This window comes from Excalfactoria chinensis, chromosome 15 (genome assembly GCF_039878825.1).
Source record: "Excalfactoria chinensis isolate bCotChi1 chromosome 15, bCotChi1.hap2, whole genome shotgun sequence".
NCBI lineage: Eukaryota > Metazoa > Chordata > Aves > Galliformes > Phasianidae > Excalfactoria > Excalfactoria chinensis.
The window spans coordinates 8,696,157-8,719,992 of NC_092839.1; the positions used below are offsets into that span (position 1 = coordinate 8,696,157).

A 23,836-nucleotide genomic window follows, 5' to 3' on the forward strand; every position below is an offset into this window, starting at 1 on the left:
TCAGAATCCACAAACTGTCAAGCGATGGCCTGTAGAAAATACAGGAAATCAAGCACAAGACAGATGTTCCCAGCTTCCAAATCATGCACTGGAAAGCAGGTCTGTCCCTGCAGCTGCTGGGTCTCTCAGGGAGGGATTTCCCTCCTGAAAGCACAAGTTCTAGCACACTCCTTGCTATAAATGAAACCAGCAGTGTATAATATATAAATAGGAATTAGTTGAATTAATGGCAAGATTACAAAAAGCTGCAGTTTTTCACATTACCAGGATAAAGTCTAGCAATAAAGCAATACGTAGGTCATGAACTCATTCATCTTCACCTTCTGTGTGTCTGGGCACTGTGCTACTAGAATTAATAGAAATGATAATAAACTCTCATCTCCTTTGGATCATAAGAGTTTAACGATTATTCATTAGCAGGAGTACATTGGTTCTGCACCTTACCTCACTCCATGCATGCCCAACACTGGGCTCTGCTGCTTGTATCTACGAGAAGCAATCAATAAGTACCGTGCGGTCGCCGGCTTTGCAGGGTGCTAATTTCTCCCTTGCTGAGTTAGGCACACAGCTCCCATCACTCCACCTAACTCCATTGGCCATGCGAAGAAAAAAAACAAAACAACAAAACCATCCCACCTAATAAAACGTACCAGTAAGAGAGAACATGCCTCCAAATTGCATGATGTGGCTGGAGGAGTATGATGCTGTGGGACAACAGGCACGTGCCATTGACAAGGGGATGGCTGGAGCATGGTCCCACCAACCCTTGTTTTCCTGTGCACAGGGGAAGAAGCTGAAAAGCTGCATCTATGCCCCAAATCCTGGGAAGATTAGAATGGCATTAGCGTTGGGTTGAGAAGCCATCACACCCCTGTCCTCCCCTCCATTTAAGCACCTGGGCAAGGATGAGCCTGCAGGAGGAGAAAGGCAAAGGGCCAGCGACCTCCATGAAATCCATATGTCATCAGGATGGCCTCTAGCTGCAGGTGGATGTATGGCCAAACTGTTCAGGCAATCTCAAATCTGACTCTAAGCAGAATATGCCACCTGGCTTGGGAGCTTCTATGGCAGGTTTCCACATACTACACACCAAGGCAATGCAAGCGGTCAGCCCGCAGTTGAAGGGCACCAAGCTGCTTCTTTTCTCTCTTTTTTGGCCTACGAATATAATTCATTTAAGCTCTCACAAGGCAATTCATATCCAGATTTTATTAGAAGCGCAAGGCCCTTTTATTTCCTCGGTGTATTCAGCGCACAGAGAACTGGTGCTACGGTTAATTTTATTTCTGCTCTTTCTGTGTTTTAATAATGATCTCCCCAGTTCCATTTGACTCTGAATAGATTCTGGAGATAGAGAGATATGAGGCTGAATAATGTAATCATGAACAGAGAAATACTGGTAAAAAAATCACATGTAATGAGTATGTAACTGAAGCAGAGAGATGAAAGATATGGAATCTGATATATTTGCACACCTACCGGGTATGTGGCCATTCTCTCCAAAAATATGCAGTTATCCTTCCAAGAAAAAATGTAACATGATGATGAAAAGGGACTTCAGTAAAAAATAACAATAATAATAAAAAAATCAGAAGCATCAATGCAATATACCTGGGTGGCTGTGGGGCCACATCTCCATTCTCTGTCTTTCACCATGTTTTAAAAGCCAAATAAGATAAAGACATACCACTTCTTGAGATGCTCTTTGTGTGCTGAATGCCACAAGAACATGAGTTTTGAGAGAGCCCAGCTTGGCATTTCAGCATTCCATGGCCCTGCAGCTGAGCTCTCCCTGGTTTGCATCTCAGTTCCTTGGGTTGGCTGATAAAGCATCTGGAACAATTAAGCACAAGGAACTTCCATCACTAATTCTGCTTGGAGCAAGCACAGAGCATCTCCTGAAGCTGGTTGCAGCTGCCTGGGACTCTTGCAAAGGCAGCTTGCTTTTGTAAAGCTTGATTAAAACACCAGAAAAGATTCAGTTACATTTTAGCATCATTCCTTAAACCAATGCCCACAGTTTGCATGATTTCATTTAACTGCGCTACACTCTCTAGGGGATTCACACAGCTTGGGTATTCAGACTTTGTGTGTGTTTCTTATGAGCCAAGAAATGGGAAATAAAAGTCTGCCTGTGCTGGACACTGGAATCCCCTGGCAGAATCTCAAGGAGATAAAATTGAAATAAATGGGGTTGAGCACCAGAGAATTTCCCTCTCCTTTTGGCAGCCTGTATTTTTTTTCCCCTATGTGAGCTCCCATCAGCAGAACCTCCTCAGGCTGCAGTCAACGTGAAGCTCAGCCTGTGTTTGAACCCAGCTTCCACTGCCCACATCCTGCAGTACCCAGACTGCCCCGAAACTGAATGGGAGCACGGCTTTTAATAAGGTGTTATGTCTTCACCTGATTCATCTCAGCAGAAAGACCTGTCCTGCTTCTCCCAATAATTCCTCTGAAGTGAAAGGTTAACACAGTGCAGTCAAGCTGCTCTTCATTACTTAGAGAGGGATGCAGGCTTTGAACATCCCCAGGTGAAGTGACTCTGGCACAAACCCTCCTCCTCCTCCTCCATCTTCCCTGACCCTTCACCCCCGAGGGGATGCCCCATCCCTGCGCTGTGATCTCCTCTCCTGCAGCTTATTATCCTGAACTGGAGTTCAGGGGAGGAGAGCCCTGGCTTCCTTGTGCAGGTGCTTGATCGTCAGTGTCTGAGTGCTCCCAATTAGCCCGCAACCACTGTCTCGGCTCCACAAATACCTCACAAATGAAGTTTAATGAAATGCCACCTGCATTGCCTTTCTTCAGCCCTCTCTGCCATATCAAAGCCTTCAGCAGTGCCTGAGGACAAAGTTTATTACCTGGAAGAGCCCATTTGAACATGGTCTCATTAGTGCCGATGCTGCTGCACATGGAGCTGGGCAGCAGCCAGCAGCCCATACCCCCAGCCCTGATTTGGGGGGAATTCTGGGGGTCCTTGATAGAAAGGTTCCCAGGTTCAGCTGCTTCCAGAGAAGCTAATTAGAGACATCTTGTTTCAGGAGCCGCCAGTACCTGCAGTCAGTCTGTCCCTGCAGTTTGCTTTCTACCTCCTTTCATGGTAACGCTCAGCAAGGAGGAAAGCAACACAGTGTTTTAATATTTTACCAAATAACATTAGCAAACTGGCTTTCCAGGCTGCAGCTTGGCAAGAGATGTGGCAAAGCACCAGGAAGTTGGATAAAGGCAGAAGGAGCACCCAGGGTTTAGCAGTTCTGAGGAAGCATCCTCACCATTGTATCCTGCTGCTGGGGGAGCTGGAAACCAGAGATGCATAAAGCCCAAGAGGCTGGTGCCAAAGTGCATTGAAATCAGGCTACCTGTGCCTCCTCAGTCCTTCCTTTGGTAAGCCAACACTCAAGGCATTTCCTGGGGTGCTTGCCTGGGCAGTAAGGCCAACCTGAGGTCCTCAGTAACACACTGATGGAATGGCAGCCACATTTTAAGGGCTGCTTGGGGCAATTTTGCTCATTATAAACCAGAGGTATACATGGCTCCAGGTACAGCACTCACAGGTGATTGGGTTCAGCTGCTGCTCACATCAAGGTCCATGCTAACAAGAAACCAATTTGCAGCACTCCTATCAGGTAAATGAGGGCCAGGATGGTCTTTTTCCTAGTCCTTTTTCACAGCCTCTCACACAGGGGGAAAAAAAACCAGCCAATTCTACCTGGCATTTCTTAGCTAGGATACAAACACTGTTAGATTATAACAGCTGCACCACAACGTGTCTGATCTTTGAAGGAAAGCTGTACCTGTTGGCCACTTTTTGCCCCCATTGCTTGCCCCCATTCACAGAAACATGCAGGATTTCTCTGTGGAGATAATCTAGTTTTAAAAGGAAACCAATGCAGTGCAACTTCTATAGGAGACCTTCTCTATTTCAGCAGACTTCATTAGTGCAGACGCTTCTTCCAGACAGCCACATTAAAACATGAGGGGGTAAAAAAAAGAAATAATCCTTCTCTGAAGGTTTTATGGCACTGTGTTAATGAGTCTGCCCTTCTGTTACCATGAGGAGCTGCAGTAAGCGTTCAAAAAGGGAGTAGGTGCTATCCACAGGATGAGGTGACTGCTGCGCCATGCAGGGAGAAGTCACGTTGGGTGCTCCAAAGTCCCTGTGCGAATGGAGTTGCTGCTGCTTTCTTGGGGCTACAGCTCCTGTCCCACCACCAATCTCCTTCTGTGACCACTGCAAGGTAGAACAAGGCTGACTCACCAACCCACACTTGGATCCAATGGGAAATCTCCATCTTTTGAGTGTGTCCACCAAAAAGACCCGGGGATCAACACCCAGCCAGGAGTTGAGGTTGGCACATAGATTGGACTGGAAGAAACTGACAAAGTGCTGGCAGATGTGCAAACCTGGAGCCAAGCTGAGCAAGCTTCCCTCTGCTTAATGCAAGTAGACGTTTGTGAAAGGTTTGTGTCATCCTCAGTGCCTCAGGAGGAATCAGCCAAGCAGCAGCAATGCAGACACGATATTTTTAGGCGGGATGCTCAGGTGCACCAATGAGAAGGGTAGGACCAGAGACACCAAATCACCCCCATGTCAGAGACATTCTGTCTTAAACTTCTGCCTCAGAGCTTTCTGCACGTTTTGTATCTTCTCCGTGATCACCGTATCGCTGAGGTGGTCCCCAAACTTCTGTTTCAGCAGCACCCTGATGATTTTGATGCAACGCTCATCCATCATGGGCTTTGCCTCTCGGAAAGTGTTACCTCTGCGCCCCGTGATGGAGTGGCTCTGGATGTAGTCGGATGTGAAGAGCTTGTAGAGCAGCGTCTTGCAGGCAGTGCTGATCTTCTGGTCAAAACGGATTGCTTCACGGAGCTGCTCCTTGGTGTAGCCATTGAAGAGCTCCACCACCTCGCAGGGCTGCCTGTGGGGCTCCTCCTGGAAAGACAGAGATTCCAGCCTCTGGACCTTCCTCTTCAGAGAGAGCACGTCCTGTTGGAGATCCAAGACCATCCTTTCCAGCTGCTCTATCTTCTCCCTGGAAAATTAAACCAAGGGATAATAGGTGTTAAGGCGACAGGAAAGACAGCACGGCCTCAACACAGCCATTGCTGAAAGCTGAAACACCTCCACCCACACCATGCTGGTTTGCTTCCTGCAAAAGGGCACAGGACAAGAGTACCAGCCCACTCTGTTTTGCCAGGAGCAAGGCAAGAGCACAGAATGCCATGGTCAGGGCTTTCCAGAAGCCCCAAAATGTTCTGAGTTTAACCCAAAACTTCACTTTGTCAGGCATGCAAAGAGACTTTGATGCTCAATTTTCTTCTCAGTTTTAAGGAAATATATCAGCCCTGCAAGTCCCAGGAGGCATTTATTCATGGTGTGAAAGAATGGACACGCAGGAGATGACAAAGCAAGTGCTATGAGGTGATTTTTGGCACCTGTTTCTTTGCAGTAAAAACATCCCAGTAGCTATTTCATCACCGGGTACACGTCATCAAAGTAATGGGCAATAAAGCAAGCAATGCAGTCGTGCTCAAATATGATAGGTGTCATTTTGATGGTTATGAGCAAGAGCTTTGTGGGTTTTTGCACTGTTATAGATCCTTCTTGCATCTGTAACTCTGAGCTCTACAAACAGGTCAAACACTGGGCTCCGATTGTACAGACACTGAGCAGCTCTTGGCTCTAAAATGACACCATTTTGTCACCCAGCTGCAGACTCAGTGTTCTATCCTATAAGGAGGAAAATACAGTTAAGAACAAGTGCCTCCTTTGGCTAATTACCTTTCCATTTCACCGGGAGCAATTTTATTCTGAACTCTCTCAAAGCCATCCATCTCCTGCACTGTGTCCAGCTTTTCATCTTCACAGCTGGAAGAAACAAGCAATCTAAAAAGCAATGCCACAAGCTCCGCACTCCTGTTGTGGTCATTCTTGATGAGCATTAGCTGGAATTCAAGGGTTGACAGCAAAGTCAACTCTGGTTTCATTTACAGCAAAACCAAAGCGAACCAAGAGGAAGTAAGCAGGGTTCCTCATGCAGACAACCTCCTGAGCATCCCTTTCCAGGTGGAGAAAGCCCCACACACCAATGCTGGGAGCTCCCATTTGACCCACCAAGGAACCAGGACTCCAGAGCACAAGGGAGTCACTTGCTCTGCAGGATCAGTGTAGTCACATTAACCACCATTGTCCTCAGTGCTTTGGGTTTAAATCTATATTAACATCTACTCAGACAGCACCACCAGGGCCATTAAAGGACCAGAGTGGACAGACTGCACTGTATGAAATTAATTTACGTAGTATGAGACATTCAAGGTTCTCACCTCACTTTTAGGTCTCACCTGTTCAGACAGATGTGTTGCTGGCATTGGGACAAGATGCCGTCTGACTTCCTCTTCATTGCCAGGGCAACGTAATCTAAGAGGCAGGGATGGGGAACAAGCTGAACTAGACCGCTGTTGACAAGGGCAGCACCTGGATCCCTTTGTCTCCAGAACAAATTAGCTAAACACTCCTGCTAGACTGCACAGCAACACGTTGTACCCTTTGCATAAACAGAATGATCCAGACCTGCTTTCCAGGATCAAACAACCAGGATTTTGTTTTTAGATAGAGGAGGTATCTGAAGGGCTTCTCCTGTTTCCATCACAAAAGACACAGCAGGCAAAGCAGGAAGAGCCAATGTGCCTCTGGTCACTGCTGTTAGCCAGCAAGTAGATAATGCATGGGGGTATTTCTGTAACTGCTTAGTACATGCACTAGTGAACGGACAAGGGGGAACAGCTGGTTCCAGCCCACCCATCAGGAAACAGCCAAAAGTCAATGCCCCAACTTACAGCCACAGTTACCTTTGGTAGAGGTGCCAGTTCTGTCCTCCTCACTCTGAGAAGTCCCTGGCACAGCCAGGCTGACAAAAGTGGTTGGGGGGGTGAAGGTGCTGGTGGGATGGGGTGGCCCCAGGGAACATCTCTCCTTCGTGATGGAGGGGCTGCCTGCACTGCAGGGCAGGCTAGGCTCAGCTGTCTGCAGCAGTGGCTTCCCAGAGTAAGTCCTGTCTGTGTGGTACTTCCTGCATGCATTCACCGGGGTCCATTTTGGGAAGGTTTTCCTGGACTTTTTTGGCTGGGGTGGCATCATGCTCTGGACAGCTGGTTCGTCTTCTGGAAGAAAGGCAGATACTCAAGCCGTGTAATGGGGTATCCTTGCTGTGCATTTCCCTGCTCCCACATGCTGCTGTTTACCATGATATCAAGGCTGTGCTGGAACACTCAGCAGCCTCCCACCCAGAAATGCCAGTGAAGGCAGAAAGGTGCAATCTTCAATTCTTTTCTCACCGAAACCCTCATCCTACCATATTAAAGGGTCCAAAACAAAGACATCACTCACTTAACTTCTCCAGGAGTTGTCTGTCTTCCAGCAGCTTCTTCTCCAAAGCATCTTTATGCTCTGTAGCAAGAGAGGACATTTTAGCATCAAAGTTCTTCTCTTAGGGCTGCTCCCAGGCAAACCCAAATTGTGAGTTCCCAAACTGGAGGGGTGTCACTCACCACTTATGCCTTCCACAATACCCCAGTAGAGCCCACTGAAGCCAGGGCAGCGGGCCAGCACCTGCTCACCCACAGCATAGAGATGGAAGGGCTTGCGGGGCTCCTTGATGTTCTCCATGCTGATGACACGGCTGCCATCAGGCCAGCTGATGAGCACATAGAGCTTGGCCGACATCAGGGTTGTCCACCTGGAGCGGGAACACTCTGCAAATGGAGTTCTACCTGAGGCAGTGAGCCCTGGAGATACAAAGTATGTGTCCATGCATCTTTTCTACCAGTTATTTCTCCTTCCCTATTCACTGAATCATAGACTGGCTTAGGTTGGAAAAGACCTTACAGATTATCTAGTTCCAATCTGCTACCATGAGCAGGAATCCTTTCCTTCTGTGCCTAACTTGTCCCCATACCCATCCCTGGAGAACTGTCCCAGGATCAAGCAGGACAAAACCCCCCATGCTTTTCCATTTGCAGAACTGCATCTCCAGCCATGTGTTGTGTCACCCAAGGTCAGGCAGGGCCAGCTGACACATGGGATGAGCTGAGCAGAGCCCAGAAGGGCCACCAAACAGGGACAGGCTAGTTCCTCTGCAGCATGGATTAGCGCAGCTCAATTGAGTTAAACTGGGCTATGGCAATTTGCCGCAGAGGAGGACTGTATCTATGCAATATCAAGGTAGTGCAGAGAAAATACTCTAAAAGACCCCAGCATATTCCAGGAAAGGATCATTCCTTTGCCTGTACAGCTATTTCTTATGGTAAATGTCAGACTGCTTTGATAAGGAGGGCATCAAATTATCTCTGTTCCATGCATGGGGAAACTGAGGCACAGAGCAGAGAAGTCATTTAAGGCAGCCAAGGAGAGAAGCTGCAAGGAGCTGGTCCCCTGGGTCCTGGCCCTTTGAGACATCCTTAGAGGTGCAGCTTAAACTACAGCACAGCAGCAGCCAGGCTACTGGAGACTTCCAAAACCTCCTGAGACACAGCACCAGCTCAGGGATGATTTCTTGCCAGGTTTTTCACCCAACACATCCCAGATGGGCATCAAGAAATGCATGGATCAACCTCCACAGCTCCTGAGGACCCTGCAAGAGCCTCACTCCAGCCCATCCTGCTCTACTTTGCAGCAGCGTTTGGCACAATGGCACCAGTGAGTGAGGTTGAGCCCTCATGCCAGACAGTACATGCAGGATGCTCACAAAGCCAATGACATGGAGCTGGAGTAGGGAAGGGAGAGGTGAAACAGGGACAAGCTGGCAGGACAGGCAGCTACAACCCAAGATACTACAATCTCTTATTCTGCTTCCATATCCCTATTAAAGCTGCGTCTGGCTGAGATTCCCCTCACCTGGGAGGTTCAGTTCCCCCCCTGGAGAACTTTCTCCCCCCCAAGCATTCAGCTGCAGCAAAGCTGCATGAAGAAGCTGTAGCACTCCCCAGCCCACCCTGCTGGCACAGATGCACACCTGGCTCACTCCAGTCCTGACCCAGACACACTCTAGGATTTATTTTTATAAGGAGGAAAGCACCACACACCAGTGAATCCTATGGTAACTCACTCCCCACATCCCTCTTCCCACAGGGCTGGATGCTCTGCAGACCCAGGAAGAGCCTGAGTAAACTGAGGTATACAAACATCTGAGACCCCTCCCTCACAAGAACACAGCTGTCTTAAAGAGGTCCATATTCCAAACAGCAAATAACCCCATCCTCCCCCCCACCTCCCCCTTAAAAAAGCTCTCTAAAGTGCTTTTCCTTTCTTTAACATTTAAAGAAAAAAAAAAAGCAACACCGATTTCCAAAAGCTGCTGCTGCTCCTTCCTGCCCCACTTACCAGTTGCTCACTTGCCTTATCAAATGCAACAGAACTACACAAATTAACAGAGAAAGGGGGAGAGAGAGAGGGAGAGAGAAAGAGAGAGCAGCATCTTGATATAACAGAGCCCCGTCCTTGCCTGGTTAGCACTGCTCCAGGTGTTGAGTCTTGCAAAACGCCTCCTGTCTATGCAGATCTCAGCTGCCTGCTCCAGGGGAGGAGGTGACCAGACATTCCTTTGCCTTGGGTTTGTCCTTTCACCACAGTTTCTTGTCAGGTCTCCTTTGTTTGGCTTAGAAAGCTCCCACCTGCTGTCCCCACTGCATCAAAAAAAAAAAAAAATAGAATAAAAATTAAAATCCCTTTCTTTCTTCCTAGTTATTTTGTTTCAGCATTATTATTCCTCTTATTCCCCCAACCCCATACACACACACACACACACGCACATATATATATACACACACATTCCTTAGCTTGTTTCAGGTCTGTTTCTTACAGGGAATGCAGAAGAGAAGAGGAAAAAAGCCTTGGGTTTTTTGGAGCATGAATAAACCTTGCATTTCCATGAGTTGTTCATGAATAATTCATGGAAAAAAAAAAATGCATGATTAATTCAGGTTCATGAATTATTCAGGAATAATTCTCGAACATTCCTGGTTAATTCATGCTCACACAGCCAGTGAGTCAGGCTCTGGGGCTTGGCGAATTCCTTTCTCCCTGAGACAGGAGAAGAGAAGCTTAGAGACAGCTGCATTGTGCACTTCCCATTTGCTGAGCCTTAGAAGAAAACAGTCTGCAGGCCTTTTATTTTTTCTCCTTTTATTTATTTGTTGTTTTTTTTTTTTTTCTTTAATGAAACAAGGACTTGAAGAAGAGATCTGAAATGCCTGCAGCCTTCTGGACACAAAGGAATAATATGGCATTGAAAAAAAGTAAGGGAGAAAAAGGAAGAGTGGAACTGCTCTCCAAAGGAAGCCTGGCAGCAAGTTTTTCTCCCTTTCAAAGCATCTTCTGGACTGATTGAGCCTTTCCTTCTCCCCTGCCTCCACAGCTCTCCCTGGTTAAGGTGCACACTGGATGCTTTGGCATCATGTTGCTGCAATGCCTGTGAGCAAAGCAGTGCTCTGCCTTGGGGATGCTGTGCTCTGCAGGACAGACACACAGGGGCTTCTTCCACCTCCCCAAACCTGCTGTGATAGGAGCTAAAGACCTTGTACATCTGAAGACATCACCAAGTCCTTCCATCTCAGTGCTGGGCTTTGCAGGTCACACCTCATTTCTGTTAACATCCCCCATGTCCTTGGAGGAAGGTGGCTGTGGCACAACTCTGCCCCTGGGAGGGATTTTCTGGCTGATATGGCAGCAAAAAGGTCTTAATCAGTGTTGGAAATCATCCTCGGTGCATTGGGTCTGAGCAAAGCTATCACCATCACCACGCTGATGCCTCCCAATAGGAGATGATCCTCAGTTTGTGATAGTCCATGGTCTTGTGGCCAGTCCTGTCAATGAGAAGTTGGCCATTAACAACCCAATATTCTCAATCAACAAAATAGAACCAGCTCAGTCCATGGACTCTGCTTCCACACTAGGACATCCCACTCCAGCCCCTACATAATGTAGGAATACAACAGAGGACTGAATCTAGGCAGAGTTGTCTGTCTTGTCTGAACCCAAACGGCTCTGGGGATCACAAGGAGAAAGGAAGATGTCAGATGTTTAGTGAGATAACATAAAAAGGACCTCATGGGGCAAGAAAACATAAGGAAAGTCCATGAATTGCAGTATTTACAGCTCATAGAATACAGCCCAGGAAAACCAGACTTTAAAAAGAGATCCAAGGATACTGAAATGTATCGCAGCAGATACAAGTATCGAAAAGAAAAAACAAGGAGATATCTGAAATCTGTGAAACTTTGAACCGCATTGCTGAACAGGAATTACATATGAAGTATTGGAAAAGCAATGATGAGTGGAGAAATAATAGAGGCACCTAACAATGGCTACGAGATTGGATTCTGCTTTGGTGCAGGACCTGTTCCAAATGAAATGTGCTTGCAAATTGGTCTTGCTCAAGAGAACACTGCTTGCTTTCCTATGAAAACACAGCAATGTGCAACGTGGAGTGAATGGATGGTGCTGGGGGTGGGGGCTTGGCTGCAAACTGCAGGAGCAGAAAGGCTGCAGTGACCACCGGAGACAAGTTTTGGTCCCAACAGACAGACAAACTGAGGATGTGCAGCTGATCAGTACAGTGTTACTGTTGAATCATTCCAGGAAAATGCAATTTTGAAGTAAATCCCAAGCCTACAAATTTCACTACTTCGGGACCCAGCCATAACCAAATACTGAGGGATGGGAGCTGTGCTGCTCACTATGTTTTACTGCTATGCTGCAATGACTGTGAGCCACCACGCAGTGGGTCAAAGAGAGCAAATCTGTACCTATCTAGGGCACAAGCTGCAAGCTGGACATGGGGACCCAGGCATTTAGCAATGCCCCTTTGTCTTCAGTCTTATTTGGGATGGCATGTAGGGCCAGAGGGGTCATTAGAATGAATGTGGGACATGGCCATAAACTCATTTGTGTGACACTGTGGGTATAAGTCACTGCCTGTACCAGAAAACAACCACCTGGTGGAAATTTACAATTTTAGTGACAATAAGTACAAGTCACATCTCTGCTTTCAGAACACTGAAACACGATCCAGGCTAACGAAGCTGGTAATTAAACACATTTTAATTAAGGGCTCATCTCTTTCCTAGTAGGCTAGAAATGAGTTAGATTGCTAAGAAATGGGGAACAAAGCAACTATCAGAGGTCAGCAGTCACCAGGTCTGGTACAGGTAAGCCCTACCCTTGGTTTGTTAATTGCTTTTCCGGACTCAAACATTTCCATATTATTCATCAAGTGGCAGAGCCCAACAAACAAGCCAAAAAAGCAGAGACTACACCTGCAAGGCATGGCTGCAGAGGCTGCATGTGCTCTTGCAAATGCACAGGCCTGGCAGGACTTTGCATTTACCAAAAGGTGATACGTTCTTTCTTCTCTCTATAGCCTTGAATTCAATCAGATTAATACTTTTTTTCCTCTGTGTAGAAAGGAGTTTCCCCTTTGCCTCCCGCTTCAGCTATTGAGCTTTTGCGCTGCACTGCAAAGCCTATTTCCTGAGTTGTATGTATTTATTTGATCTTTGTGCTCTACATCTGTTACCTTATCTGTTTGGCTGGCTTGTTGCTTGGCTGGCTGGTTCCTTAGGCTTCTTTTGTGAGCTTGTCAGGGAGATAGCATACAGCTAGCATAAAAAATAGGGGGAAAAAAAAAGCAAAACAGACAAAACAGGGAGAAACACACACACAAAAAGGAGGGGGTGGGGGTGGAAAGAAACTTAAATAGATGCAAAGCAGAGCCGTCAAACATGAGAATTCATTTTAAATATTCCCCAAACCTTATTTCGTTCTAGCCCTTTTTTGCCAGTATTCACTGGGTAAAGATGGGAGACCACAAGGAATAACCCAAGCTATAAAAGGAAGTTATCTGATGCCATTAAGGCTGAGGAAACAAACGCTAATGAAGACTATAGAGATGACCCTGTACAGGTCAGGATTCTCAACCTGCTGCTAATGGGAAAGTACCAAGGAGGTGCTGGGTGCAAGAGGGACCAGCTGGGTGGCACTTGGAGACATGAGCACCCATGGGTGTGAGCAGAGCGCTGCCTCTAGCCACATCCATGGGATTCATGCAGCAAAGCGCTTTTGGCTGCAGCATTGCTCCTTCCATCTATTTTTTCCTTTCTGGACATGGTACCACACTAAGTGCAGTGGGGACTTTGCACCACAACATCCCCAGGCAGAGAATGTTGAACACCAAAACTCATGAAATATTTTGCTTTCACTTCGCATAACTACAGTTATTTCTCATAGAGTCTGTGATATTGCTGAATAATTCATTGTACTGCCCCCTCCCTCTCCCCACATCACATTTCAAAGAAGCAGCACTGAGCCCTTGCAGACACAGTGGGTTGGCATTACACGAGTCCCAGCCATGTCACTGCATGGGGCTAAGAGTGGTCCCATTGAGCCAGAGGGCACAGACAACAGCAAACTGCTTTGCAGCAACAAGTGTAAAAATCAGGAAAACAGGTAAATCACCCTCAGGCAAACAATTCTCCAGGACCTGACTGTGCAGCTGGCAAATGGGCACTCGTGTGAATAGATCTGCCAAAACCAATGGCCCTACTTAGTGTCCCCACACAAACCTTGCCTACTCAGTGACCTTATTTTAGTAGCTGACCAAAAGCTGCAAGCATATGCTCTTTAATTCAATAAATTGACGTATATACTCACCTCAGGAGGCAACCTCATCTCCACCTTTACCCTTTTCAGCCTTGCACACTCAGTTCATAACGTGAAAAGGTTTCTCCTTAATTTCTTCTCTAGAAAAGAAGGAATGGAGCTCTTCTTTTTAAACACAACAGCCACGGTTTGAATTGACACGTTGACTGCAAAAATCCACCACTTGTCACACATGCTGATGCAGTAGTGCCTATTACTGCAGTAATAGAGGTCTTCTTAGGGATGAATGGATTAGTACAAAGGGATGTATGAGTGGGAGAGATAAGTGACAAGGCTGAAACCAACAAGGTCTTCTTACTAGGGGCGTGCAACAGTACAAGGAGGTAAAGGGAGAAGCAGAAGATGAGAACCACAGAATCACTGAGGTTGGAAAAGACCACCAAGATCACAGAGCCTAATCATCAACCCATCCCCATCATATCCCCCAAAATCACATTCATCAGCACCATTTCTCCATGTTTCCTGAACATTTCCAAGGACAATGACCCCACCACCTCCCTTGGCATCCTGTGCCAATGCATTACTAGTCTTTCAGGAGAAGTTTTTCCTAACATCCAACCCGAAACATCCTTGGTGCAGCTTGAGATCATCACCTCTTAATGCAAGTGAAGACAGTGCTGTATTCAATTAGGATAACTCCTGCACAGTGAAAGATCAAAATAAAACAAAAACCACCCACGACACACTTCTCACCTTGCCAATGGATGCAATTCAACACACACATTTTGTTCTGGGGCCAATCCTGCACTGGGTTGGGGAACTTCCACCAGTGCTCAGGTCAGCTGGAAAAGGGGCTTCTGGACCCCCTCCAACCAAGAGCACATGAAAAGTCTACCAGGGTCATCACAGAAAACCCTGTGCTGAGTCTTCTTTTAACATTCTTACCTCATAGTTCTGAATGCAAAAAGCAAGTTAGGAGAATCAGATTGTTCAGAAGCAGGATGTTTTCCACAGTCTTTACAAAAGACTTCTTTGAAGGTTCAAGATGAAGGAGACATCTTCATAGAAGGTGCTGCCTTCCTCACAATTATTCAGGATCCTGTTGACTTGAAGCTTCCATTTTTTTTACCTCCTGCCAACTCTTACCTGCTCAGATCATCTCGTTTTGCTGACAGCTGTCACAGCTGTGTGCAATTTGTCGTGCACCAAGCTGCATAAAGTCTCAGGCACTTGCTAAGTGAAAGCTCACTTCTTGTTTTTTTGGGACCAGGAAAGGTTTTCTTTGCCCTATTGGGAAGCGAGACAGTTTGATTCTTAAATCTACTCCACACAGCATCACTGAAACACTTTTAACTCAAAGGAATCTACTTATTGTCTTCTCTGAAAAGGAGAGCTGCTCCCATGGGTGACACCGTGTGTGGAAAATGCAAATAGATGTTATTCAAACACCATTTCTGAAGGGATTGTTCTCTGCTTTCAGATAAGATTAAGAGCGCAATTACGGTACAGAAAGGGTCTTTCATTAAAAATGCTTTCATTAAATCACACATACGACATAATAAGGACAAGTTATAAAGCTCTTCAGAAACACAACTGTGTCAGACTGCAAGGTATAGAGGCCTGCTGAAGGCAGCACCAGCTGCTCCTCCCAGCCTTCCTTCAAAGAAATGAATCCCACATAGCTCATCTAATGACAGCTCTGAGGAAAACATAACCAGGTACCTTTGGGCACTCAACTGTGTTTCTTCCAGAGGATCACCGTGAGCAAATATTCACACATTTTATATGTGCAATAGTATGTTCAACTCAAGAAAAGCCCAGAAACTTGATGATTTCAGTTCTCAGTAGGTAGCAGCAGATCAACTACTTTAGAGATTGATTTAAGATGTATTTAACATGTAAAGTATTTCAAAACCAATCTTCATGAATCACACCCAAGGGCAAGCCTGTTTCATCCTGGCAATCCTCTTATGCTTTCCTGCCTGCAAAGCCTTCAACCAAACAACCTTCAGATGAGAAAGAAAGCAAGAAGAAGAACGCAAGCGCATCTGGCAGAGGAGAGAGCCCAAAGGCTCACAGCCAGAGAGCTCTGCATCCTAGCAGCCAGGCAAGCCAAATCTTCCAAAGAGAAGATACTACATGTGCAGGGTGTGTGGATCACATGGACTGAGCAAGATGAGGAGAACATACCCAGAACTCTTCAGACTCACAGCTAAGAGAACATTAAATCCTGACTTACCCAGTTTTTCAGGAAAGAGATTGAGCCATGAGAGAGGGCTCAGCAACTGGGAGTGTTCGTAACAATCCATTAGCAGGTACATGGAGGGAGGAAGAGCAACTTGGGCTGCATACATCCCAACATCCTGCACCATGAAGTGAGTCACAGCACCTGGCTCAAAACGTGGGTGGCAGAGCTGAAAAGTCCACTGCTAAAGCAATGGAAATAATTAAAAGCATATAGAAGTGAGCATGCTGATTAGAGCTGAAGAAAGAACCTAAAGAGGCTAGACGTCAGAGAGTAATTTGTGTAATGAAGATTAAATAGATGCTGCTGTTCATTACGCACTGAAAGACTGACAGACCATTCAAAGAAAGGAGAAAACAATTTGCTCACCACCAGTGGAAAGCTGCATCAAAAGCAACCCAGAATTATAATTAAAACAGCAGCTTCCAGATTACCTTTGATCTAGAGATTTATCAGTATTCACACAAAGGGCAAGGCATCCACATTGGTACCGCGATCTCTGCTTTGAGCTGGGGCAGGAAGGGATGCAAACCTCCACCTCCCAGACTGCATAAACCAGCAGCTGGATAGGAGAGAAACAGCAGGGAGCAGAGCCCGTGCATGCTGCCTCTGTGCAAAACTGTACTGGGCTTGGGACACTCATGGAGTAACCAGCCCTTTGTGCTGAAACCCAGAGGAGAAAATCAGCACTGATCCCAGGGGTCAGAGAAGCCCCTCTGTGCTGCCTGCCTGCCCAGGCTTGTGCCTTAATTACCCCTGCACAGATGGCTAATGGCTTCCTCCTCTCCTTGCTGATGAGAGAAAGAAGAATGGAACAAGTTTGCTCGTTAGCAGCATGACGCTCCAGGCCTCTTTGTACAAAGGAAAAGACTCTGAGAGCTCCAGCATCACAATAAAAGTGATGGATTCTTTCCAAAAAACACCATTTCAGCCATGGGAAGCAGCAGATTGTGGGCTCTGCATCCACCTCCTGATCACTGGCGTGCCCCTCAGTCTTCTGCTATTTGTGATACCAACAGGCTGTGTTTGGGACAGGAGGTTTCTGCCTCGATCAGAGGTGAACATTACAATGTTAAACTACATTTAAAAATCACACCCATCTTTCTATGCCACATTAGTAGACGTCTACCCACTTGCTGGCTCCTGCAGAAACACTGACCTTGTGATGTGAAGGTATCGTCTGCATACACACATGCATGTTCCATCAAAAATATGCATCGTTGCTCTTCCAGAATAGCAGTTTTACCTGTGCATCAACCAGCACTTCAAGAAAACACTCAGCGTAGGATGGCCAGTGAGCAAATTAAGTTCCTCTGTGGAGCAGTGGGCTGGTTTTAGTTCTTCACCTTCAGTCATTAACTGCTGGTTTCATTAGGCTGCCTGCAGACAAAACATAATTGCTTTGTGGCTACTGCCTGGTGAACGGCCATTTGGGTTTATTAACGTCCTCACAGCTGTAAACCTGTCAGGGAAATTCTTTTAAATATGGCTTGCAAAGTTTGTTCCTTCTCAAAGAACATGTCAGGTTGATGGACTGGCGCTTGGGAGGAAATCCCACCAAATGGTGTTTTAATGCAGTTTAATGGCTTGTGCGATGAGCTTCTGTCTCCAAAACCCACAGGGACCTTTCTCAGGTAGGTGAAGTTCTAACTTCTCTGTGAAGTTACAACTCCAGTGTTCGTTTTACAGGAGTTTTACAGCCCAAGAACTAAGGCCATAAAACTCTGCAAGGGTGATGAGTTGATAGTTGAACTTGATCATCCTTTCCAACTTTAATGCTTCAATGAAGCTCTGTTCGGAGCCGGGTCTACAAAGTCCTCTTTAGCAGAACCCTGTCTTAAAGCCTGGCTTCCAATAAAGACAGACTGCTTAATTTAGTTCAACATTCTCCTCAGAATATCAGACGTTATAATTGCTCTGACATAACGCATAGCTCATCCAACTCTTAATTTACTCTTCCTACTTAGAGGAGAGCTAGTTGTATCAACCCTATGCACATCCTCTCTCCTACAACACTTTGACGGCTCCTATTTAACCTATTACTATGCAGACATGTTGGATTAAAGTTTACCTGAATGAGAGCTTTATCCAGCTCCTGCAGGAGCTAATGGAGAAGGTATTTCAATATATACAATGTGACTATTATCTCAGGGGAGAAAAGAAGAAAGAAGTCCTGCTTAAATTAGAATGAGAATTCTGCCAGAATCAGTATTCCTTTGTTTCACCCAACTATTCACTAAAAGCCCGCTCTCACTTAACAGCATTTTATATCACTTCTAGCATTCATGACATAGCCAATTATTTTCAGAGTCACGAACCAGTAATACAGTTAATTATAGGCTCTGGCACTTTTTTTTTGTTTAATCTCCATATTTTCCTCAGCAATAGTTTGTTGCCCTCGTGCTTTTTAACTCCCATTTAATCCATTTGCCATCACTTTTCCGAGCGCACGCACACAACATTTCTATAGCATCCTCAATGCACCAGATGCACTGGTCACTGCGCTACAATCCTCACACCATCCCCTGCATTCCCACCCCTCCAGCTTTCCCTGCATGGAGTAAAGCCAAGGTCAGCCAGATGCTAATGAGATATTTGAAGCCAAAGCATGATGGGGTGATGATTGCTTGACGAGTATAAGAGGAGAGAAAGGTCTTGGCCGTGCCTCGTTTATTTAATCACCCACAGTTGCGTGGGGACAATTAAGGATAGAGCAACTACACTCTGACCAGCTTCCCAGTGTCATAGTTACTGGTATGAAGTCAAAGAGGGGCAGGTTACGCACATCCTTTTAGCCTCATTCCTGCTGTAACACAAGCATTGCTAATTATAATAAATCAGAGATTTTCATTGCATAGGCTGCAGCTTTCTGGCCCTCTTACAATGGGGGAATATTTTGCTGGCATGGGGTACGAGAAGCCTCCAATTTGTCCTGGAAAAGCTGGATAATGGTATTCCTGTCCTTGCATGGAGGGTCACTGCTGTACACCTATAATGTGTGCACCAAGGCTTTGTCCCACTGGAGTTGTCCAGGTAGCATCTCAGAAGGCATTTACACGAGATGAGCTCAACCCAAGAAAGCCACACAGCCCTTTACTAAGGATAAAGGCAAGCAGCAGAAAATTAACTGGTACTCATGTAACTGACACGTAACAGCCACAAGGCAAGTGAGAAGTTGAGCTTGGAGAATATGAGGAATGCAAGAAAAAACACTAATACAAGGTAAAGAAAATACCTCACTTCAACAAGGCAGAAAACGGAGGTAAACAACTCAATGAAAAGCAAATGTAGGCAGGAAAAAGAAACAGATCCAAAAAAGCCTACAGACAACAACAAAAGCAGCAGCTAACTAATAGCAAGCATGATACCCACAGCAGAAACAAGCCCAGATGATGATGGAAGAGCTAAGTGTATACTCCAAATAACATAAGTGAGATGAGGAGGAGACAGCTCAAGGAGCACCTCTGTGCCTCCTTCACATACCTGAACCATTCCATGCCCACTGGGTGGCTTTCTAATCCATGCTTTCACACACTGTGAGACAAAAATCTAGGAGTAAGAGAGGAAAGTTCAGGAGAAGAGTGACTTATTAATGATAATCCTGCACCAGACACAAAATAAAGCCTCATGCATCAGCAGGGCCACACCTGGGAGGTTCAGCAACTCAGAGGAGACAGGAAGAGGAAAATGAGTATCAGAAAACAGGGCAAGCCAAAACCTGGAGAGGGGAGAGCTAGTGTCTGTCCTGGGGGTGAAGTGCAGCTGGTGCTGCCCACAGCAGCAGGTCAGGGACCTCACTTGCAAGTACTAACAGTGTAACCGATCCCAAGCAGAGCCCACATCATTAACTGCTCCTTACCTTCTTCCCCAGGAAGCCTGATTACCACACAGGTCAGCTTTTCTCTCCCTCCCTGCTAAGAGCAAGTGTTCCTGGGGTTCCTTTATACCCATCACACCTGTGCTCAGAGGACAGGAGCAAGTTCATTTGTCGGTAATTATATTGATTAACTACCCCAGCTACAGAGCTCAGGAGTCCTTGAGTGCCTCAGGTTACAAACCTTTGCAGAAGGGAAGAGCTATGCTGAGTGATGCTGTGGATGCTGCAGACCCACCAGCTTTCTTTCCCTGCCCTGGGCACGCTGCTGTTCCATCCACACTACAGAACAACGTGGGATGTTTGCCATTCCCATGCAAGTTCAGCATCTCAGAAAAACAAAGCATTTGCTCCCTCCTTTCCAGATCTAAAATCACACCAAGCTTACCAACAGCCTCAAAAACACATTTCTATTAAATATCTCCACCTTTCAAGGAAAGAAATACACTAAACATTTATTCTTTCCTTTTGTGTGTGTGTGCTCTTAAAAAAATCAATCAGAACTCTTCAGAAAGAGCTACCTCCCCATTTTCTTGTTTTTCCCCATTTGATGGAACATTTTCTCTCTGTTGCTGTTTACACCGGTGCATTTCTATATCTGGCTGCTTAAAATAGTGTGATCAGATACCAGGGATGGAAATCTCATCTCTTGCGCATCCAGCGTGTCTGTTGTTGGAAGCCTTAAATCCAGCTCTCTGGTGGGATGAAATAGATGCCACTAATCCAGTTTCTAAAATATCAGGCATCAAACTGACACCGTTTTAAGACTGAAAAAGGCAATTTAATCAAACCTCTGCTATTTTCCCTTTTTTTTTTTTCTCTCCCACAATTTATGATGGCAGAACGAAAAGAGAGAGAGACAGATTGCTTGGGGAACAATGTTTTCAAACCTCTACAGATAACATAAAACTGCTCTACCGCATTCTGCGCTGTTACAGCCCCAAAACGCACTCCATCTCCTCGTGCTCCTGTTTGCTCAAAGCACTGCAGAACGAGGTTTACCCTTCTGTGTTTGCTTGAGCACGGCACTCCAGATAGCTGCAGGGCCAGAAGGTAACTGGGAGCTGGATACAGGCAGGTACAAAGCAGGAGATTAATTGTGAGTGGTGAATATTGACTCGGTTATTATTTGCTGCTATCATTATTTCCACTGAGTTCATCACTGACCATGAGAAAAATGCATTGAGGCTCCCGATGCAATAACCAGGAATCTTTTCAATTTTTGGGGGTATGACATGGCTAGTTCTGATGCTTGGAAGGAAGCAGTTCCCAGGTTGGAGGAGCTGGAACTTGCCACAATAAATGGAAAAGAATCCACTTCAACCTGACACATGGGCTGGGTGCAAATCCCTTGTGCAGCATTTCAGCCTGGGCTTTGTCTCTGAGATGGCAGAAGGGATTTTGACAACCAGACTAGCTGATGTAAACCTGCCACCTCTCAGCTCACCACCAGCAATAGCATGTAGAGTGAAATGCTTTGCACGGGTTGTCTGAGTCGTAGTGGGAGCCAAGCAGTCTCTAATGCACCAGGCTGCTCAACCCATCCACACAAAGGAAGAGAACACTCAGGAGAGCTTCAGGCCAATTCGTTCACAATACACACACTTTACAAAGCTTTGCTCCTGGATTATGCATAACTTCTATTAGTAGGTTCAGAACTTTCATGTTGCTCTTGGCAGATGAGCAAGGTGAGATCAGCACAGCTCCTGTAACGTGCAGCAAGAACCGTCAGATCTGGTTGTTTTCGCCATACAAACTGATACTTCTGCACCCCTTGTGCAAAGGTGATTATTAGTATATCACCAATGTGCCCCAGGATACCCAGAGAGCTGGCCCTTCTGCCTGACCCTGGCAGGGCCCCAGTCCTTGTTCCTCAGCAGCTACTGATGGTGCCATCCAGCACTCCATCCCTGCATTCCTCTGCCTTTTCCTCCCCAACTGCCTTCAGACAGTGTGTGGGCACTGCCTGACAAGCCGACAGCAGCAGCATTAAAGTGTCACCTTGTTGATGCTGAGGTGCATGTCACAATGTCACATCGAGTCCCACACAGCCCCACGAGGCTGTGACAAAACCCAGAGGCAAGAACACGAGGGATGAGGTGGGACCCAGCCTCAGCATGGGGCAGCGGCTGTGCTCTGGGGGTCCCTGCCCAATGGCCACCTCCCATCCCACCACATCCCCATGAGATGCTCCTGGGCAGCAACGTGTGCTTCCAAGAAATACCATTTCCAAGCAACAGAACGAAAAGCAGTTTGAAGAACTGCAGGAAGAGTTGAATACTGCAGGAAGCCAATGAATAGATTGAGGATAGGAACGATAGGAACTATTTGTGCCGCAGAGGCTTCTGTCAAAAACCCTCTAATGGTCCAAATGCAACACTTTGTCCCACAGAGCTGGCAGCAGCCTTGTGCTGTAATTCAGTCATTGACAGCAAGGGAAGATCACCTGGAGCTTGTTTGGTACACTACATTTAATATATATTCTTTTGAAATCCTGAAAATGTAATTGCATCTATTCTTTGGAAAAAAAAAAACCCACAAACTACTGCTCTGAGTGGTTCGAAGCAAAGAGTTTTTTCCTTATACCCACTCCAAGGTAAATATTTTCTCAGAAGACCTCTTCAAAAATCTAAAGTTATTTTTAACATAAATAACTTCATTATTTTGTTCCAAATGATAAGAGAAGTCAGCTTGACTCAGTCAGCTTTACAGAAAGTTTTTCTTCTTGCTGCTTCAGAGAGGAGCAGTATTCTTTGTAGCAGGAAAATGAGAAGGGAAGAGGTTTCCTTCCCCCTGAGCTGCACAACTCCAAGAGGCAGCAAAGACCTTCCAGTGTGCATAGGGAAAAACTCTGAAGACACTGTAGGTGAAGAGCAGTGGGAGAATCAGGAGGTCTGCAGGCAGGCTGGGGAACCACCACTCAAATCCAACAAAAGCAATGAACTCCAGACTACCTCCCCTCGAAAAGAGAAACACATCAATATGACCCAAGCACAGAATCATAGAATCACCAGTGTTGGAAAAGCAGAAAGTCCAAGTCTGGAGCCCTACTCCATTGAGCTGCTGGATGCAGGGCGCATCTCCATCCATCTCCTCTCCACGTCTGCGCTTGCTGATGGGCACAAGTTTCCTCCTCATTTCCAGCCTAATTGCCCAGCTATTTCCATTCATTCTTCTGCAAACATTGGTTTTTGTATTTAATCACTCTTCCTCTCCCTGGTATGCAAAGATGCCATTTCTCCATAATATTACCCTCCAATATTCTTGCATGGATTTGGTTCTGGCTCAGCAATTGCAGCCTTGACACCGTGAATCCAATAGCAGTTTTTTTTTTCTATCCATTTCCAAAGGCTGAGACCGTAGAGAAGAAATTACAGCAACGATTCCAAACAGAAGCCCTAGGAAAGCTGATAAAATGCCTCATGCCTGTGTTTTCTGCAGGGAAGGATCAGCTTCCCTGTTTAGCACTGCTTATTAAGTCATTACAAACAATTAAAGCAGCCGAGGGGAGGAAGACGGAGCTGTCGTCTCCTGCTTCCAGCCTGTCTCTGCCCCCGGCATGAATTTCATGAGACACAAATCTCCCAGCGGGAACCTCCCAGCGATTGATTTCCTGCTTGTAAAATCCAGCAGGAAGATGTCCCAGCTTTCCTGCCAAGAAAGGGAGATGAAAGGGGAAATGTGCCTCACACAGCTGCAAGGAGAAACCTGCCCGGCCACAGGCCATGAACAACTCATGGCGCTTGTGGGACCCTATGAGACAGGTTCTCATCCAAGCACTTTGTGCTGTGTTTCCCCAGCGCAGGTTATTTCTGTGCCGGGGTTGGTTCAGGTTGAATATTAGGAAACATTTCTTCTCTGAAAGAGAAGTGTTGTAGTGGCACAGCTGCCCAGGGGGGCAGAGGGGGTCACCATCCCTGGAGGGGTTCAGAAAACACAGAGATGTAGCACTGAGGGATATGGGTTGGTGGGAAAAAGAAAGAGGGGAAAAAGAAAAAGGGGGAAAAAAAGAGAAAAAAAAGAAGAAAACCAACCAACCAAAAGAAGCAAATGTCGGTGGCCT

At 46.2% G+C, this 23,836-nt stretch overlaps 1 protein-coding gene across 6 annotated transcripts in view; it reads right to left on the bottom strand.

Moving 5' to 3' along the window:
* Positions 1-3,423: 3,423 nt before the first annotated feature.
* Positions 3,424-23,836, bottom strand: part of LOC140259253 (uncharacterized) — a 29,787-nt gene continuing 9,374 nt past the window's right edge. Inside the window, exons 1-11 of one of the 6 annotated variants that reach the window (XM_072350387.1) lie at positions 19,759-19,801; positions 19,383-19,448; positions 17,146-17,279; positions 10,572-10,860; positions 9,501-9,681; positions 7,549-7,785; positions 7,388-7,447; positions 6,850-7,161; positions 6,343-6,418; positions 5,783-5,869; positions 3,424-5,033 (exon numbers count right to left, since the gene is read on the bottom strand). In XM_072350387.1, coding sequence (XP_072206488.1) covers positions 4,589-5,033; positions 5,783-5,869; positions 6,343-6,418; positions 6,850-7,161; positions 7,388-7,447; positions 7,549-7,723 — 1,155 coding nt within the window. In that variant the 5' untranslated portion in view covers positions 7,724-7,785; positions 9,501-9,681; positions 10,572-10,860; ... (1 more) ...; positions 19,383-19,448; positions 19,759-19,801 and the 3' untranslated portion in view covers positions 3,424-4,588. Of the gene's footprint in view, positions 5,034-5,782; positions 5,870-6,342; positions 6,419-6,849; positions 7,162-7,387; positions 7,448-7,548; positions 7,786-9,500; positions 9,682-10,571; positions 10,861-12,572; positions 12,697-13,705; positions 13,759-17,145; positions 17,280-19,382; positions 19,449-19,758; positions 19,802-23,836 lie in introns of those variants that run through there. The other 5 variants (XM_072350388.1, XM_072350390.1, XM_072350389.1 and 2 more) reach the window with 5 other exon arrangements.